Source organism: Ranitomeya variabilis, chromosome 1 (assembly GCF_051348905.1).
Source record: "Ranitomeya variabilis isolate aRanVar5 chromosome 1, aRanVar5.hap1, whole genome shotgun sequence".
NCBI lineage: Eukaryota > Metazoa > Chordata > Amphibia > Anura > Dendrobatidae > Ranitomeya > Ranitomeya variabilis.
In genome coordinates this window covers 324834113-324854618 of record NC_135232.1, presented here as the reverse complement: position 1 = coordinate 324854618, position 20506 = coordinate 324834113, and the positions used below count along the sequence as shown (strand labels likewise).

The 20506-nt window shown below is 41.6% G+C and overlaps 1 protein-coding gene across 1 annotated transcript in view; it reads right to left on the bottom strand.

Annotated features, from left to right (window-relative positions):
• Positions 1-20506, bottom strand: part of RPGRIP1 (RPGR interacting protein 1) — a 96007-nt gene that overhangs the window by 70467 nt on the left and 5034 nt on the right. Inside the window, exons 3-8 of the mRNA XM_077281005.1 lie at positions 5418-5550; positions 4952-5247; positions 4469-4568; positions 4121-4264; positions 3896-4001; positions 2039-2062 (exon numbers count right to left, since the gene is read on the bottom strand). Coding sequence (XP_077137120.1) covers positions 2039-2062; positions 3896-4001; positions 4121-4264; positions 4469-4568; positions 4952-5247; positions 5418-5550 — 803 coding nt within the window. The remainder of the gene's footprint in view (positions 1-2038; positions 2063-3895; positions 4002-4120; positions 4265-4468; positions 4569-4951; positions 5248-5417; positions 5551-20506) is intronic.

The window sequence follows — 20506 nt, the reverse complement described above, 5'->3', positions numbered from 1 at the left end:
TTCACATACCCCATTTCTTAATACCGTGTATTGCTCCCTCTAACAATGACAGCTTGAAGTCTTTTGTGGTAGTTGTGGATGAGGTTCTTTATTTTCTCACATGGTAAAGCTGCCCACTCTTCTTGGCATAATGCCTCCAGTTCCTGTAAATTCCTGGGCTGTCTAGCATGAACTGCGCGCTTGAGATCTCTCCAGAGTGGCTCAATAATATTGAGGTCAGGAGACTGAGATGGCCACTCCAGAACCTTCAACTTGATCTGCTGTAGCCAATGACAGGTCGACTTGGCCTTGTGCTTTGGATTGTTGTCATGTTGGAACATCCAAGTACGTCCCATGTGCAGCTTCCGGGCTGATCATTGCAAATTTGCCTCCAGTATTTGCTGATAACGTGCTGCATTCATCTTTGCTTCAACTTTGACCAAGTTTCCTGTGCCTTTGTAGCTCACACATCCCCAAAACATTAGCGATCCACCACCATGCTTTACAGTAGGAATGGTGTTCCTTTCATCATAGGCCTTGTTGACGTCTCTCCAAATGTAACGTTTGTGGTTGTGGCCAAAAAGTTCAATTTTGGTCTCATCACTCCAAACTACCTTGTTCCAGAAGTTTTGAAGCTTGTCTCTGTGCTGTTTTGCATATTGTAGGTGAGATACTTTGCGGCATTTGCGCAGTAATAGCTTTCTTCTGGCGACTCAACCATGCAGCCCATTTTTCTTCAAACGCCTCCTTATTGTGCATCTTGAAACAGCCACACCGCTAGTTTTCAGAGAGTCCAGTATTTCAACTGATGTTATCTGTGGGCTTTTTGCATCCCGAACAATTTTCCTGGCAGTTGTGGACAAAATTTTGGTTGGTCCAACTGACAGAGCCCCTGATTTTCCATTTGTTAATCACAGTTTGGATATCTTTTTGTATCCCTTTCCTGTTTTATACAGTTCATCTACCTTTTCCCATAGATCCATTGACAATTCTTTTGCTTTCCCCATGACTCACAATCCAGAAACTTCAGTGGCTGGATGAAAGATTCAAGAGTCTGTCTGGATCACAGAAATTCACTCAGCTTTTATGCACACACACTGATTACAAGCAAACAGATCACAGGTGAGCATGTCACCTTTAGTAGCCATTCAAACCTATTTATGTCAACTTCTGTGCATGTCATCAGGCCAAAATCACCAGGGTATGTGAACTTTTGATCAGGGTCATTTGGATGTTTTGGGTTGTCAAAATGATTTAAAAAGAGAAAACACAGTAGTTTGACAATAAATGGCTTCACCCAACCATGAGTGGAGAAAAAGTTTTGGTGTTATCATTCATATTCTCTGAAAAAAGGCCAAGAAAGCAAAAATTCTGCCGGGGTATGTAAACTTTTGAGCACCACTGTATCTTTGATTCTGTTGTGTATATTGACTTTATACTTTAAGCTCAGGGTACCATTGTAGGTGTGGTATATTTATGTAGCTTGCCTATTTCGGGTAAAGCAGCACACATGATGTGGCAGTTGCTTTGACAATTGCTACATCTGTAATTAGAACTACTCAACCATTAAAAATGGATTTTGATGTGTATTTAATGTTGAAATTACAGTTCAGATACCATGCATGCATGTGAGTGGTGTTTACTTAAAGGGAACCTGACATCAGGAAATTGCCTTTTAACCTGCCCCATGCTCCTTCAGGCAGATACATGATAATGACAATGGTGTTTGGAGATAAGCTGTATGTTTTGTTGTCTTGGTATAGTAAAAAAGTAAAAACTTGCCACCTTGTGTGTAAAACCGTTACCCCGAGTCATCAGGATGTTATGGTATCTTGGCCAAGTCACTGAGTCATCTTTTAAAAACACGCCTATTCCCTTTCACCCTTTGCTCCTGTCAAGTGGCGTTAGTACAGACGTCTTTGAAATCATATGCAGTAAGCTTGGTGGCGCAAGTGAATGGGGTCAGGTTACTAGGTAGTTTTCTGATGTCAGGTTCCAAACGCAAATCTTTTTATTGGCTTAATATTAATTAATGAAATTTCTAGTGAGTGTAACTTACCTCTTGCAGTTCTGTCTCATACGACTGACAGTGATAAAGAAGAGAAAATAGTGAATATACACATCTCAAATCCTCCAATAATTAAGAGCTACAATTTATCCTCCATTTTCAAGAATGTAACATGGTGTTGACAATAAAAAAAAATTATTTTTCAATAATACATAAGTAAAAAAAAAAATTATGCACAAGAAGCAATTAGGGTAATTATTTGATTTTTTTTTAACATGCTACTTTTTTATTTCTTGTGATATTTGTTGATGGATTTTGCACCAAATTCTTCAAAATGGCACCTATGGGTCAAGAATTTTGTGCAAAATATAACAAATATCCTTTATATTTGTCTTTAATTTTTTTCGCGACTTTTTAGCAAACAACAACAAAACAGACAGACACATAAATAGTACTGTACACTTTAAAAAAGGCACAAATTAACAGAGGAATATAGAGTACATGAAAAACAGGTGGAAAAACACCAAAAATTACGCAAAGAAAGGCACAAATGCAATAATGAATGGAGTCACAAATCCCCTGTTTTTTGCACAGAAGTCCCGATCCTTTATTGCACTTTCGCCAGTTTCTTTGTCGAACTTTTTTTGTTTTGCGCTATTTTTTTTGTTTGCAGCTATAGTAATTCATCTATCAATTTTTGCAGTTTTTGAGGTGTATTTTATGTGTTTGCTGTTTTTTTTTACTTTGCCATTGTGGTGGTGGTTCTGGGTTTCCAGATTCATAATAGTCCATGATTTAACGATTCATAATTTACGACTTCTCAAAAAGTGCTAAATTTGTTGGCAATGTTCTCCATGCCCCCTCCCCACCCTGGAGTGAATTTATGTACGCCCAAAAAGTTTGAACAATATTTGCGCCACTTTACAAACCATATGACCTCTTGCTCTAAAAAAAATCGCAAAAATGGTTAAAGACAGAAAAAAAGACCATTTTTGACTTGTACAAAATTCATGAATTGCACATGCCATTTTGATGAATTTGGCACAAAAAACATCAGCAGATACCACAAGATAAAAGTAGAAAAGGTACTGAATTACCCCCCCAACAAAAAAAACGCAAATTATGAATCCCTCCAAAAGTCTTTGGGGGAGTCTGGAGGACAGATCTGGTCACATGCTCCTCCATCAGCAGTCGTTTTATAGATATAAGAGCTGTGTAGTCTGTGAGGAAAGCTGCACTAACAAGAGTAAGAGGAGAACCTGTAATATAGTGCAAGGCCGAGCGGTCCCAGCACGGACTGCTAATACACAGACTGGTCGCGGCTCTCCTGACCTGAGCGTGACAGCCCCATAGAAATACAATATATGAAGCTGTGATGCTCGGGTCAGGAGAGTTGCGGCCTGTCTGTGCATTGTGGTCCGACTAATCATGTTGCCAATACATCTGTTAAAATAAAGATAAGATGGTGCTTCTTTTACAGGTGATAATGATGATGATGCACTATGGCATGACGATAGAGCAGTTCATTCTTGAAACACAAAGTTTTGCACGTTCATTCTGGTGGCGCCTTCCAATCATCCTTTTTTGTACTCTATTGCCATTACCACAACCAGGCAGTTCAGTTGACTGACTGGTTCGGTGAGGAGCTTCTTTGGATAATGATTGTTACATCGAGCTATTTAGAGTTATGGCCATCATTTGCACAGCGCCACAAAGTGAACAGAGTAGGTCACCTAGCATTATTGGAGGTGCACATTTTCCTCACAGATTTTCAACTATGTAGTGTGACATACAGTACATTATTTAGTGATAGTGGTTATCTCTGGTGACGCTGGCAGCATATACGTAGTTATGTTGCTCGAAATAAAAGAACAATTAGGAAACCTAGGATATAAATTCACTCTTTACCTCTTTGAGCTGTTGGAACTGTTCTCTGAGAGCGCAGAGACTTGTGCTTTTTTCCCTGAGTTCCCTTTGTAAACGGATATTTGTCACATTTTCCTGGATAGTTGTCCTAAAAGGATACAGTTCTATTTATTCCTTTACCACTACATACCACATATGAGGCTGGTTTTGAATGGTGGCAATGCTATAGATATAAATAGCATCCCATTGCTAGCCATGCCAGCTCACCGTTGGTCCTCTATTTGCTGCATTTGGTGCAGGGAAAGAATCATCTCTGTTCTTAATTCCTTTGGTTTACTAGTAACCATATTCTTTAGTAAAGTAGTTGACAGATCCTCCACACTATTGGTTTGCCTTCCAATAATCTTCAGCCTAAAACCATAAATTATATCAGTAGTCATCTCTACATCACAGCTTGAAGGCCAAGCTTTCATAGATCCTTCGTTCTTAATAGCATTGATCCTATAAGATGTCTTATTTATAACTGCTACTTGTTGGCTTAGAAGAATCCGTCAGCCTATCAGGGAGCACTGATGGCATAAGTTGCACTCAAGTATATACTCAGAGTATACTTACAGTCTGTCAATCTCTGCTCTGGCTTCATCACTGGAGGTTTCAACACCAAAATCACCAGTCATATGTGGGTGTCCGATATCAGTCCCTTGCACAACTAGACCTGGAAATATATGTTGTTAGATAAAGATAGTCTCTGGTCAAACCATGATCAGGCACTTAGTTAACACTTGGCGTGCCCGACAGATCAGTGCACCTGCCCATCTACTTGATTTTCATCTATCACCACCTTCCTTTGACACCTGTAAAGACACAGCTGTCAATCAAGGAAGAGAGGGTGGAGATACATGAAAAATAAGTAGGTGGGAAGGTGCACTCCACTGATTGATCACATCATGGTTGCACAGAGCGCCTGTTCTTAATCTGAAGTCATTTTGTGCTGACAAATGCCCTTTAATACAGAGAGTTTGCAGGACTTTGCCAAAGAGTTGTAAATTGAATCATCTGTCATTTGGTCATCTTTTTCCAAGTGAGATTAATACTCACCTTTTTTATATTTATCTGGCAATACTACAGCTTTTCTAACACCAGAATCTGTCCGAGCCATTACTGTGTTGTAGGGACAGTGTCGGCAACCATTTTGAAATTGAAGCCTTTGCTTGTAAGTAGTTAGCCGGTGTTTTAGTGCTTCATTTCTACGTTCTAAGTCTCTCACACGATCCTGCAAGTCTTCAATAATTTCTTCAGACTCTAAATCTCTTCCATCTTTCCTTGCGCCTGGTACTTTCTTTTCTCCTTGCTTTCCAAGGTCTGAAGTCAAACGAAGCAATTTAGTGGACATTCTGTTTAAGAAAAGACAGATTTGTCAAATTTGTCTTGAGCACCTTTTTTCCTCGGTAATCTGGGATTACTTAAACTATATATACAGTAAATGTCAAATGTTACAGTAATTATTCTCATATTTATTGGCAAGCTAAAAGAACATGCAAACACTATACTTGTACTTGTGTACCTCTTAATTTTATCTTCTTGTCTCCTGGCATAATCCTTGAGTAGTAGGTTCTCCTCATGAAGACGCAGAAAATTGTCCTCTAGCTCTTCACGGGATATTACAGAAACTCTTCGTCTAGCCCTCAGATCTTGTTCTCCATGAAAAAAACAAAACAAATATAAGTAAACTTATATAGAATAATAGACAAAAAAGACTTGGAAAACCATAAATCTTTACTGATTTGTAGTGCTCAGAGCAGGGTAATAGTTCAGAATTTGCTACTTCTCTAAAAATATTTCATATTTCAAATGCCTTTGTATCTGCAATCGATTTTGGGGTGCTATATATATATATATATATATATATATATATATATATAGATATATATATATATATATATATATATATATATATGTGTGTATGTGATGTGAGATAGAAACCTACTCCACGAATCATGATTGCCATACATCTTTATGCTTGTATAAAAGCATAGCCAGGAATTGCAGCAGCTATTTGTGATGAATCTGAAATTTGAGAATCTCACAGCTTAGCCACAGAGATTGGGACAGAAAACCATAGAACACTGAATAAGCATTACATACAGTGTGTGTCAGTACAGTAGTGAAAACATTTACCATTTCTGCATAGCCATATACAGTGGGGGAAATAAGTATTTGATCCATTGCTGATTTGCCCTCTAACAAAAACATGAACAGTCTATAATGTTAAGGCTAAGTTAAACTAACATTGAGAGATAGAATAATGAACAGTTAATCAAGTTGAAGATGAAATGATCTCTAAGGCTAAGTTCACACTAGCGTTGTGCGCCGCTGCGTCGGCGACGCAACGCACAACGCACGCAAAAACGCGGCAAAACGCACGCAAAAACGCTGCGTTTTGCGACGCATGCGTCGTTTTTTTGCCGAAAATCGGACGCAAGAAAAATGCAACTTGTTGCGTTTTCTTGGTCCGACGCTTGCGGCAAAAAAGACGCATGTGTGGCACAACGCAACAAAAAAAAACGCATGCGTCCCCCATGTTAAGTATAGGGGCGCATGACGCATGCGTCGCCGCTGCGTCGCCGACGCAAACCCGACGCACATTAGCTTAACGCTAATGTGAACGTAGCCTAAAAGGTCTAAAGTTAAATGACATTTCTTTTGTATGTTGCAAAAAAAAAAAAAGAAACAAACAATATATATTTGTTGAGGAGCTGGCTAACAGAAGACATCATACTCACCCTCCTTAATGAATATGCACATGTATTCATACCCCTTTAAGTTTTTCACTCTTTGCTTCATTTAAGCCATTTGGTAAATGCAAAAAAGTAAAGTTGTATCATTAATGTACACTTTGCACCTCATCTTGACTGAGCAAGAACAGAAATTTAGTAATATTTGCAAATGTATTAAAAAAGAAAAACTGAAATATCACATGGTCATAAGTATTCAAACCCTTTGCTCAGTATTGAGTAGAAGCACCCTTTTGAGCTAGCATGTCCATGAGTCTTCTTGGGAATGATGCAACAAGTTTTCACACCTGGATTTGGGGATCCTCTGCCATTCTTCCTTGCAGATCCTCTCCGGTTCCATCAGATTGGATTGTGAACGTTGGTGGACAGCCATTTTCAGGTCTCTCCAGTGATGCTCAATTGGGTTCAGGTCAGGGCTCTAGCTGGGCCAGTCAAGAATGGTCACAGAGTTGTTCTGAAGCCACTCCTTTGTTATTTTAGCTGTGTGCTTAGGGTCATTGTCTTGTTGAAAGGTGAACCTTCGGCCAAGTCTGGAAGAGGTTTTCATCCAGGATATCTCTGTACTTGGCCGCATTCATGTTTCCTTCAATTGCAACCAGTCATCCTGTCCCTACAGCTGAAAAACACCCCCATAGCATGATGCTGCCACCACCATGTTTCACTGTTGGGATTGTATTGGGCAGTGATGAGTAATGCCTGGTTTTCTCCACACATACCGCTTAGGCTACTTTCACACTAGCGTTAACTGCATTCCGTCACAATGCGTCGTTTTGCCGAAAAAACGCATCCTGCAAAAGTGTTTGCAGGATGCGTTTTTTCGACATTGATTTACATTAAGCGACGCATTGTGACGGATTGCCACACGTCGCACCCGTCGTGCGACGGATGCGTCGTGCAGTGGCGGACCGTCGGGAGCAAAAAACGCTACATGTAACGTTTTTTGCTCACGACGGTCCGCTTTTTCCGACCGCGCATGCGCGGCCGGAACTCCGCCCCCACCTCCCCGCACTTCCCCGCACCTCACAATGGGGCAGCGGATGCGCTGGAAAAATGCATCCGCTGCCCCCGTTGTGCAGCGGAGACAACGCTAGCGTCGGGAACATCGGCCCGACGCACAGCGACGGGCCGAGCCCGACGCTAGTGTGAAAGTAGCCTTAGAATTATAACCAAAAAGTTTTATCTTTGTCAGACCAGAGAAATTAATTTCTCATAGTCTGAGAGTCCTTCAAGTGTTTTTTTTTTTAGCAAACTCTGGGCTTTCATATGTCTTGCACTGAGGAGAGGCTTCTTTTGGACCACTCTGCCATAAAGGCCTGACTGGTGAAGGGCTGCAGTGATAGTTGACTTTGTGGAACTTTCTCCCATCTCCCTACTGCATCTCTGGGGCTCAGCTACAGTGATCTTGAGGTTCTTCTTTACCTCTCTCACCAAGGCTCTTCTCCCACAAGTGCTCAATTGGGCTGGATGGCCAGGTCTAGGAAGACTTCTGGTGGTCCTAAGCTTCTTCCATTTAAAGATTATGGAGGCCACTGTGCTCTTAGGAACCTTGAGTACTGCAGAAATTCAGTTGCAACCTTGGTCAGAACTGTGCCATGCCACAATTCTGTCTCTGAGCTCCTTGACCAGTTCCTTTGACCTCATGATTCTCATTTGGTCAGACATGCACTGTGAGCTGTGAGGTCTTATATAGACAGGTGTGTGCCTTTCCAAATCAAGTCCTATCCTGTAGAATGTATGGGTAAGCTCGCAAGGGCAGGGTCCTCTCCCCTCTGTATCAGTCTGTCATTGTTAGTTTGTTTACTGTAAGTGATATTTGTATTTTGATGTAACCCTGTCCCATGTACAGCACCATGGAATTAATGGTGCTATATAAATAATAATAATAATAATATCAGCTTAATTAAACATAGCTGGACTCCAATGAAGGAGTAGAACCATCTCAAGGAGAATCACAAGGAAATGAACAGCATGCGACCTAAATATGAGTGTCTGAGCAAAGGGTCTGAATACTTAAGAGCATGCGATATTTCAGTTTTTCTTTTTTATTAAATTTGCAAAAACTACTACTTTTCTGTTTTTGTTCAGTCAAGACGGGGTGCAGAGTGTACATTAATGAGAAAAAAAATTACTTTTTTGTATTTACCAAATGGCTGCAATGAAACAAAGAGTGAAAAATTTAAAGGGGTATGAATAATTTCCGTTCCCACTGTATAGATATATATATATATTTTTTTTTTTTTCTAAAATGCAAAGGAAATGTATCATCTTTAACTTTAGACCTTTTAAAGATCAGAAATAAAACAAGAGACTGCCGCGCTCTAACACAGATGGATGAACAAATAACTGCGTAACACTGCCCACCTGGTTATGTTTGTGTTCACACGTGTCTGCACAGTCCCGGAGCTGAAGCAGCAACACCGGGTCGGTGTGCCCAGAGTCACTGGTGTATCCGCTACCTTTGCTGGGTCTGCAGATGGGGAGCGTCCTCCCTAAACACCGTAGGTGGCTCCTGGAAAGCTTGCGTGTGCTGATCGGCGGTGTGCCTCGGCCGAAGGCGCCGCCGTGTGTGAGCGGGGTGTGCGGGGGGCGTGGTTGAGCGGTGACGTCACCTGTCCGTAGAAGACGGGCATGTACAGGGGCCAATGACCGACGCGTTTCGAGGGAGACATCCCTCTTCCTCAAGGTTGTTGTCCCTGTACTAACGCTAAACCTTTATACCCCCCGTAATCCTCCCTGCTCCTGAGCCAATTTTCCTAATGGGCTCACCAGCACCCTGCAATTGGTGACATGCAGTATATGACACACAGAACCACCTGTACTGGATTGCACATGACCACTAGACCCTATATTCCACAAATAAAACGACCCCCTATTTTCTAGATTAAAATTGAAATTTATTAGTCCCCAAACAATATATATAAAAATTACGTGTATAAATATGTATAAATAAGTAAAAATTTTTATTCAAATGACTAAAATAACCCCACCTTACCTTTTTATAAAATGAATCCTAAAAAATCTTAAGCACAAACAGAGCTATATTTAAAAAGAATTATCAGTGTGCAGTATATAATTGCATTAATAAAAACATACCCCCATGTATATTAAAATAAAATCCCACTCTGAAATCACACATTGAAATGATGGTACCCACTGCTGATATATTAAAGGGCATACAGTTCAATTTCATAATTAAGTCCCTTCGGGGCCAGACTGTTGAGTGTAAAAATCCAATTGGACTCAACCCTAGACATGCTCCTCAGATAATCCCCCCCTCTGGGGTTTTTTTGTACGATCTGGATGCCACAAAAAGATGTCCCATTGCACATTCGTCCATGTTTTTCTGCATAATGGCGTGACAGAGGGTGGCCACCAAACCCCTTAGTGATATTATCCAGGTGCTCCTTTATCCTGTCTTTCAATCTCCTTTTTGTGCGGCCTACATATAGTTTATCGCAGGGGCATCTAATAATGTAGATGACCCCCATTGAATGACAGGAAATATTATCCTTAATGGTGAAAAAGGTCTAAAATTTGCCCCTACATCTAAATCAAGCCCCTTCATGTTATATGTCTGCATGAAAAAGTTTCTTCGTAGTCTAGCTATTAAAAAATATTTTTTAAAAAAACAACAGGCAGGTGTAAATATAATAAATCCCAGTCCTAAGGAGTATGTACACACAACATTAGCCAACCCCTCAGCTTTTAATCCTTTGAGTGAATATTCCAATGCTTTTCATGCCTTTGAAACATTAGTGACTTCTGACATCAGAAAATTAAAAAGAGTGAACCCTAGGTATGCCCCAAGCAACCTCACTAGAGAGGAAAGAAATGCTTTAATCAATCTCCAGGACAATAATGATATTGTGGTCCGGGGTGCCGATAAAGGGGGTGGCATAGTTATCATGGATCGCAGTATGTACCATATGGAAGCATTGAGGCTCTTAGATGATACTGTTACGTATAAGAAGCTTTTAGGGGATCCCACTGTGCAATATGTAAAAAAGTTGAATTTTTTAGCCATGAAAGGCAAGTCTATGGGCATTTTAAATAAAAAGGAGTTTCAATTTATTAATAATAAAACACCAAGTGTGGCAATTTTTTATCACATCCCGAAATTGCACAAGAACTCCAGATGCCCTCCAGGAAGACCGATTATATCAGGCATAAATTGCCTGACAGCCAATTTATCAGAATACGTGGATATACATCTGCAGAAATGTGTCACTCTTCTTCCAGCTTATCTAAAAGACACAGGGGATACAATACGGGTTTTGGAAAACACCAGCTGGGGGAGTAACTACATACTTGGCACATTGGACATTAAATCTCTCTACACGGTTATTAACCAGGAGAAGGGTTGTTCATCAGCCGAATATTATTTGGAACAACTACACTCTTACAACCCCACTCAGATCGCATATATTGTGGAGAGTATGAAATTTATTCTCCAACACAATTATTTTATTTATTGTAAACAGTTTTATTTGCAAACATGGGGTACAGCCATGGGTACAAAATTCGCCCCAAGTTATGCTAATCTGTATGTGGGGAAGTGGGAGGAGTCCTATATTTATCAGAATGGCCAATTACGGAAAGGCCTAATTTTGTGGCGACGCTTTATTGACGATGTGGTGTTTATATGGGAAGGGACACAGTCCGACCTCAGCACCTTCCTCCAGGGATTGAATGATAACGTGTATGGTTTGGAATTTACGCCCACTATAAGTACATCAAATGTTAATTTTTTGGATTTAAATATTTTTATAGAAAACAATACCATACTTACCAAATGTTATCACAAGGAAGTTGATTGTAACAGCTACATCCATACAGATAGTTGCCACCTTCCGTCATGGCTTTCAAACATTCCAAAAAGCCAGTTTACACGTATAAGACGGAATTGTACTAAAGATGGGGATTATGATGAAGAATCCAACTATTTAAAGAAACAGTTTATAGAAAGAGGGTATTGTGAGACATCCTTGGAAAAGATCAGGCAAGAGGTCAGGATTGTGCCAAGAGGGAATTTGATTCATGCAACCAAAATGCGACCACAACTCTTGAGCATAGCACATGAAATTGGGAAAATACCATTTATTACTCAATACCATGCGAATCGGAAAAGATTCACTAATATAATTCATAAACATTGGCCCATTTTAAAAAATGACAAGGTGGTGGGAGAACTTATTTCTGACAAACCAAGATTTGTCTTTAGAAAGGCTAAGAATATTGGAAATATGATAGCTCCAACAGCCAGGATGGGAATGATTCATGGACACACTAAACCAACAAGCACAATATGGCCGAATCTTAAAGGGGGGTTCACTACGTGTGGAACTTGCTCCTGCTGTACACGGGTAAAATGCAAAAAGTCGGTCCAAACGAGTTTTTGGAATACAGATAGGACCGAAATGTTCACCATTAAGGATAATATTTCCTGTCATTCAATGGGGGTCATCTACATTATTAGATGCCCCTGCGATAAACTATATGTAGGCCGCACAAAAAGGAGATTGAAAGACAGGATAAAGGAGCACCTGGATAATATCACTAAGGGGTTTGGTGGCCACCCTCTGTCACGCCATTATGCAGAAAAACATGGACGAATGTGCAATGGGACATCTTTTTGTGGCATCCAGATCGTACAAAAAAAACCCAGAGGGGGGGATTATCTGAGGAGCATGTCTAGGGTTGAGTCCAATTGGATTTTTACACTCAACAGTCTGGCCCCGAAGGGACTTAATTATGAAATTGAACTGTATGCCCTTTAATATATCAGCAGTGGGTACCATCATTTCAATGTGTGATTTCAGAGTGGGATTTTATTTTAATATACATGGGGGTATGTTTTTATTAATGCAATTATATACTGCACACTGATAATTCTTTTTAAATATAGCTCTGTTTGTGCTTAAGATTTTTTAGGATTAATTTTATAAAAAGGTAAGGTGGGGTTATTTTAGTCATTTGAATAAAATTTTTTACTTATTTATACATATTTATACACGTAATTTTTTATATATATTGTTTGGGGACTAATAAATTTCAATTTTAATCTAGAAAATAGGGGGTCGTTTTATTTGTGGAATATAGGGTCTAGTGGTCATGTGCAATCCAGTACAGGTGGTTCTGTGTGTCATATACTGCATGTCACCAATTGCAGGGTGCTGGCGAGCCCATTAGGAAAATTGGCTCAGGAGCAGGGAGGATTACGGGGGGTATAAAGGTTTAGCGTTAGTACAGGGACAACAACCTTGAGGAAGAGGGACGTCTCCCTCGAAACGCGTCGGTCATTGGCCCCTGTACATGCCCGTCTTCTACGGACAGGTGACGTCACCGCTCAACCACGCCCCCCGCACACCCCGCTCACACACGGCGGTGCCTTCGGCCGAGGCACACCGCCGATCAGCACACGCAAGCTTTCCAGGAGCCACCTACGGTGTTTAGGGAGGACGCTCCCCATCTGCAGACCCAGCAAAGGTAGCGGATACACCAGTGACTCTGGGCACACCGACCCGGTGTTGCTGCTTCAGCTCCGGGACTGTGCAGACACGTGTGAACACAAGCATAACCAGGTGGGCAGTGTTACGCAGTTATTTGTTCATCCATCTATGTTAGAGCGCGGCAGTCTCTTGTTTTATTTCTGGTTGGTCATTTATTTGGGCAGGTTCGCACATCCCACCTGCCAGGGTGCCAGCAGCTCACACAGTACAGCAGTTTAGGACAGCGCCGGTGTACCTTTGTTGTTTTCAGACCTTTTAAAGATCATTTAATCTTCAACTTGCTTAACTTTTCACAGTAACAGTAATTTTGACCAAGAGTGCCCAAACTTTTACATGCCACTGTAGATAGGTACACTCCCTGACAGAAGTTATGTCGATTATCCATGTTATGTAATTAAAGGGAACCTGTCACCTGAATTTGGCGGGACCAGTTTTGGGTCATATGGGCGGGGTTTTCGGGTGTTTGATTCACCCTTTCCTTACCCGCTGGCTGCATGCTGGCCGCAATATTGGATTGAAGTTCATTCTCTGTCCTCCGGAGTACACGCCAGTGCAAGGCAATATTGAATCAAACACCCAAATCCCCACCCATATGACCCAAAACTGGTCCCGCTAAATTCAGGTGACAGGTTCCCTTTAAAAGCTTATAACCTGATGTTAAATTCATCCATTGGTTGTATAAATTATTCTTTTGAAAGCTGAAACCCTCCGAAATGTGATTTAGGTTAAGAAATTAAATTGGCATCAATGCAGAAATATTGATCAGTTAATGGACACAGAATGGTCAGATTTTAGCAAGACAAAAGTTTTGTCGCCCACAGAAAGTAATGTGATATTGAAACAAATAATTAGCTTAAAATACAAATATATGTTGCATAACATTGGTGAATGAAGTTGTGGTGCTATTAGAGTCATATTTAATATTTTGTGTGACTTCCATGAGCTCGAAGGACTGCATCCATGCGGTTCAACAATGATTCATAAAATTTATTAATGAAGTCATCAGGAATAGCAAAGAATGCAGTCTTACATGCCTCCCAGAGTTCATCTGGTTTTGTCTTCCAAGCTTCCTCTTTCATCCTACCCCAAACATGCTCAATGATGTTCATGTCTGGTGACTGGGCTGGCCAGTCCTTGAGCACCTTGATCTTTTTTGCCTGGAGGAACTTTGTTGTAGAGATGGATGTATGAGATGGAGCACCATCCTGCTGCAGAATTTGACCCCTTTTATGATTTGGAATATAAGAGGTAGCTAATACTTCTTGATATTTTAGGCTATTGATATTGCCTTCCACCTTGCAAATGTTTCACACACCCCCATACTGAATGTAACCCCAGACCATGATCTTTCCACCACCAAATTTAACTGCTTTCTGGGTGTATTTTGGATCCATACGGGCTCCAGTAGGTCTCCTGCAGTATTTGGGGCGGCTGTGGTGTAATTCTACTGAAGTCACATCAGAGAAATCCACTTTATGCCACTTTTCCAGCGTCCATCTGTTTAGCAGGCTGTGGAATTTTGCAAATGCCACATGGTTTTTTATTTGCCTTTTGTTTAGTGCTGGCTTCTGGGCACTGATTCGACCATGGAGGCCATTTCGAGACATAATCCTACAAACTGTTCTAGTTGACACAGGGACTTGAGGTGACCAGGCCTGTTGGAGCTCTGCTGCAGTGGAAGAGGAGCTTGCTTTGGATTTTCTAACCAACAAACATTCCTCCTGAAACACAAAAAAGCACCCAAGCAGTATTGTAGTCCAAAATATCAAAATTGTTTATTATAATCAGTAAAAATGCCAACAACAGGTAGAAAGTGAACATAAGGGAGATATGCACACAGTGTAACACAATATGCCCACACGGAGCAACCGACGGTACATGGGGTACATCAAATATAATGCATGGGGAAATTCCGTATCACAGAACTAACATAAAGCCACTAGACTAATATACATGCAAATGCAGAGCCCCACTCCCATAGTGGAATATATTATTCCGTTCATGTTATATAACGTAGAGGAACATAGCAGAGTGGGAAGGAACAGATCCCCAGGCTTACCAGTAGTTTATACACCTCCATCGCACCGTCGACCGCTCACCCCGACGCGCTTTTCGGTGTGAAACATTCCTCCTGAGCAGTTGTCTTGCAGCGTCTGCCAGACCTGGGCTTGTCAAACACATCTCCAGTCTCTTCAAATATTTTTTTAATTCTTTGTACTTGACGCTGAGACACATTAAAGGTGCCAGCCACCTCTGCAGTGGATCTGGTCTTCAGGTCTCTTGATAATCAAGGCTTAGGTCGCAGGGTGGATTTTTGGCATGTTGTCAGAGCTCAAGTTGCAGATCAAGTGAAGGTCAGGGGTGCTGTTTTTTTTATACAAACACACTAATTAACCGATCATTTACTGAACACAGGTGAGGATGTAAACTAGGATTGGGTGCATTATATATGACCAGGCGACAAAACTTTTGTCTTGCCAAAATCTGACCATTCTGTGTCCATTAACCCCTTCATGACCTTGGGATTTTCCGTTTTTCCGTGTTCGTTTTGCAGCAGAAATGCAGGTGTGCTATGAGCGCCGACCACAGGGTGGCACTCACAGCTACCGGGGATCAGTGACCATAGAGGTCTCAAGGACCTCTATGGTTACTATACAGAAGCATCGCTGACCCCCGATCATGTGACGGGGGTCAGCGATGCGCTCATTTCCGGACGCCCGGCCGGAAGCGCCGGTTAAATGCCGCTGTCTGCGTTTGACAGCGGCATTTAACTAGTTAATAGCGGCGGGTGAATCGCGATTTCACCCGCCGCTATTGCGGGCACATGTCAGCTGTTCAAAACAGCAGACATGTCCCGGCTTTGATGCGGGCTCACCACCGGAGCCCGCATCAAAGTGGGGGTTCTGACCTCGGACGTACTATCCCGTCCGAGGTCAGAAAGGGGTTAACTGATCAATATTTCTGCATTGATGCCAATTTATTTTCTTAACCTAAACCACATTTCAGAGGGTTTCAGCTTTCAAAATAATAATTTATACAACCAATGGATGAATTTAACCTCAGGTTATAAGCTTTTAATTACATAACATGGATAAGTGACATAACTTCTGTCAGGGAGTGTACAGTATATGCCCCGGATGGAGTATTATATAAATAGAGGTCCATTAGAGGGTATAGGATCAAACCGTATGTTTATACATATATTTCTCTTCAGGTAATATAATCTAATATATAAAGCTGAATGTGTGTGTGTGTGTGTGTGTGTATGTCCGGGATTGGCATCTGAACCGTCGCAGCTACAGCCACAAAATTTTGCACAGTCACACGTCTGGACCCCGAGAGCGTCATAGGCTATGTTGTGAGGTGAAATTTTAACCCCGCGCGTTCCAATTCACCAAACAATTTTGCCCCTATCTACATAATGGGGAAAAAGTGAAAGGAAATTGTTGGAGGCGTCGCAGCTACAGGCACAAAATGTTGCACAGTCACACGTCTGGACCCCGAGAGCGTCAAAGCTATGTTGTGAGGTGAAATTTTAACCCCGCGCGTTCCAATTCACCAAACAATTTTGCCCCTATCTACATAATGGGGAAAAAGTGAAAGGAAAAGTGTTGGAGGCGTCGCAGCTACAGGCACAAAATTTTGCACAGTCACACGTCTGGACCCCGAGAGCGTCAAAGCTATGTTGTGAGGTGAAATTTTAACCCCGCGCTTTCCAATTCACCAAACAATTTTGCCCCTATCTACATAATGGGGAAAAAATGAAAGGAAAAGTGTTGGAGGCAAATTAACAGCTGCCAGATGTGAACAAGGGGGACTTAAAGAATGAGAGCAATGGCGCCAAAGAGTATATACTGTACAGTTGCTAAGGTGGGGCCCCGACATGGGATAATCACCACACCACCACGGGGATATGAACACACACACAAAATGCGCCACACACTACCACGTGCTCGAACACATATACAACCCTCAGCGCACATTTCACCACACATACACCAACCTCGCCACATAAAAGTCGAAACACAAAACTCGCCACGCGCAAAACTCTCCACATGCAAAACTCGCCACACGTGCAAAACTCACCTCATGGAAAACTCGCCACACGCAAAACTTGCACACGTGGAAAAATTGCCACATGCACAAAAGTTGCAACACATGCAAAAGTTGCCTCACACAAAACTTGCACATACTCAAAAGGCACCACACATAAAACTCGCCACGCACAAAACTCGCCATGCGCAAAACTTGCTGCACACAACTTGCTACACTAACCTGTCACATGCAACTCGACACACAAAAAGTTGCTACACGCATGTCGCCACACAAAACTCATCTCACAAAAGTCGCTACATGCGTGTCGCCACATGCAACTCAACACACACATCTTGACACACGAAACTCTCCCTAAAACACACACAAGTCTGGTATTATCCTTCAAAAATAAAAATCTGATTATTAAGCAGACAAACTACAAGAGCAACAAATGTACCATAAAGGAATTCGGCAGCTGTCAGTCACATGACCTGTCTATTATGTGTATGTGTGAGCTAATATATACTGCCAGGGGGTGGGCTTACTGTTGGCTGGGGATTCATCAGGCTGCCAATTTAGCTTACAAATACTGAGGTAAAAATACTGACCAAATAACATGTGAACGAGGTCTAATACAGGAGCAGATGACATACAGATATATACTATTTACAGGGGAGATGACACACAGGTATATACTATTTACAGGAGGAGATGACACACAGATATATACTATATACAGGAGAGATGACACACAGGTATATACTATATACAGGAGGAGATGACACACACATATATACTATATACAGGGGAGATGACACACTGGTATATACTACATACAGGGGAGATGACATACAGGTATATACTATATACAGGAGGAGATGACACACAGGTATATACTATATACAGGAGCAGATTACCTACAGGTATATAGTATATACAGGAGGAGATGACATACAGGTATATGCTATGTATAGGAGGAGATGACATACAGGTATATACTATATGCAGGAGGAGATGACACACAGATATATACTATATATAGGTGAGATGACACACAGGTATATACTATATACAGGAGGAGATTACATACAGGTATATACTATATATAGGAGGAGATGACATACAGGTACATACTATATACAGGGGAGATGACACACAGCAGGTATATACTATATACAGGGGAGATGGCATACAGGTATATACTATATACAGGAGATGACATACAGGTGTATACTATATATAAGGGAGATGACAAACATGTATATACTGAGGTGAAAATGAGAGGTGTGAGGTGAAAATGAAAAGGTGTGAGTGCAAAATGAGAGGAGTGAGGGAAAATAGTGGAGTGATCGGAAAATGACAGATGTGAGGTCGAAATGACAAGTGTTAGGGGGGAATGAGAGGAGTGAGGGGGAAAATAAGAGGAGTGAGGGGGAAAATGAGAGGTATGAGGGAGAAAATGAGAGATGTGAGGGGGAAAATGAAAGATGTGATGGGGAAAATGAGAGGCGTGATGGGAAAATAAGAGAAGTGAGATGCTATAACTAACCACAGATATTTACTATGCCCAGGCAACGCCGGGCTCTTCAGCTAGTTTAAAATATAGGTCATTCAAAATAATTTTCTCAAATGGGATAAGAATTCCTAATAAATTATACAGAAATTAAAATTAATTAATCCTCTACTAAAATGGATATAGAATATACGTGAATGCATCTAATGAGTCTGAGAAACAGAGACAATGTCTATATGTCTCATTCAGGGAAAAGAGAGGATCATAATATGTTGAAAAACAGTATGATATCTCCCCCTAATGTGCAGTTGCACAAATTACACACACTGATAACACCCTCAATTAGAAATAGCCTCTTGTTTTTAAATCTGTACAGAATTGCCATATATTATACCACTAATGAATGTGAATGTTTCAAGAAAGCACATGACAGCATATATAATCTTAGCACAATAGTTACCACCAGTCCATAACCTGGTTAGAGAGTCCAGAGCGAAACCGATAGCGAAGGGCCTGGTCATTCTACTGTGTGTCTGTGGTCCAATGCTGAAACTCTGTGCATTAATCCTCGGCAGGACATCCCCATGACAGAGGGCAGTTAATTTACTTTCAGCGAAGGCTACTTGGTCAGTGTTGTCATACAGAAGCACTAAGGCCTCAACAATCAATTCTTCAGAGAAGAGTTCTGGAGCATCAGAGAATAGGGAGAAGGCCCAAGCCTGGGGGTTTCCCTGCAGCAGGGATATAATCAGTCCCTCACAATGGATCTCAGAACCAGATGTATGTTAGTGGAGCCTGAAATACAGGTAACAGCTTTCCTTAAAGGAAAACAAAACTTTACGGTCACCTGAAAATCGGTCAGGAAGGTTAACCTTGGGCTTTGGAAAAGCCAAGGGAGGCGCTGCAGAGGCTTGGGCCTGAGTAGATTCATGATGATGAATCCACTCTGCAAGACCATGTGTATCAATGGGGGAAGCTCATGGATTGCTTCCAGACCCCCAAGGGTTAAATGTGTTTATGTACTTGTATGTGGTACAGGTAGAATACCCAATGGGACTGCAGTTAGCTAGGACAGGATTAACTGTAGTGGCCAACCCAGATGGGTAGGGTGCCAACTATTCCGAGGACCAGGGCTAAAGTTGTATCTGGTACCTGTGGAAAAAATGAAAACCCATTGGGCCTTATTCTTCAAACCTGCTTGTAAATATTGTACAGACTGCCATTATCTAAGTAAAAGTTTGGTTTTTATGAACCACGTGTCTCCTGGACTGTTTGCTGCCCTGGTTCCAGAAGAGGAATTCCTGGACCCAGAAGAAGCCTGCTGGCCACAAGTAAGTGGGAAGTACCACATACACAGCAGCACACCAGGACTGAGACATCCCTTGTCTGTAGGATGCCAGAGCGAGTGTGAACACATGGACTAAATGGGCCAGGTCTTGCATTTGATCCACAACCCTTTGGAAAGGATCCACTATTTGTTTGAGCCAAATATAATGTAATGTCTCTCTGAGGTCACAGACTCAAAAAGGCTACCTCGGTTAGACTTCGCACAAGCCACTCTGACTGGCAGACTCCAGAGAAATCCTGACACCCTTTAACCCCTATACCTGGATCTGGACTTACAACGGGTCAAGTGGATTGCCACCTATCTGGCAGCAGGGGCAAAGCCGAGAAGTTGTGTAAGGCCGGGGTCACACTAGACTGTAATACGGACGAGTGCAATGCGATAAAAAATCGCATTGCGCTCGTCCCATTGTTAATCTATGGGTCAGCTCCCATCATCCGATATTTTCTCACCCGT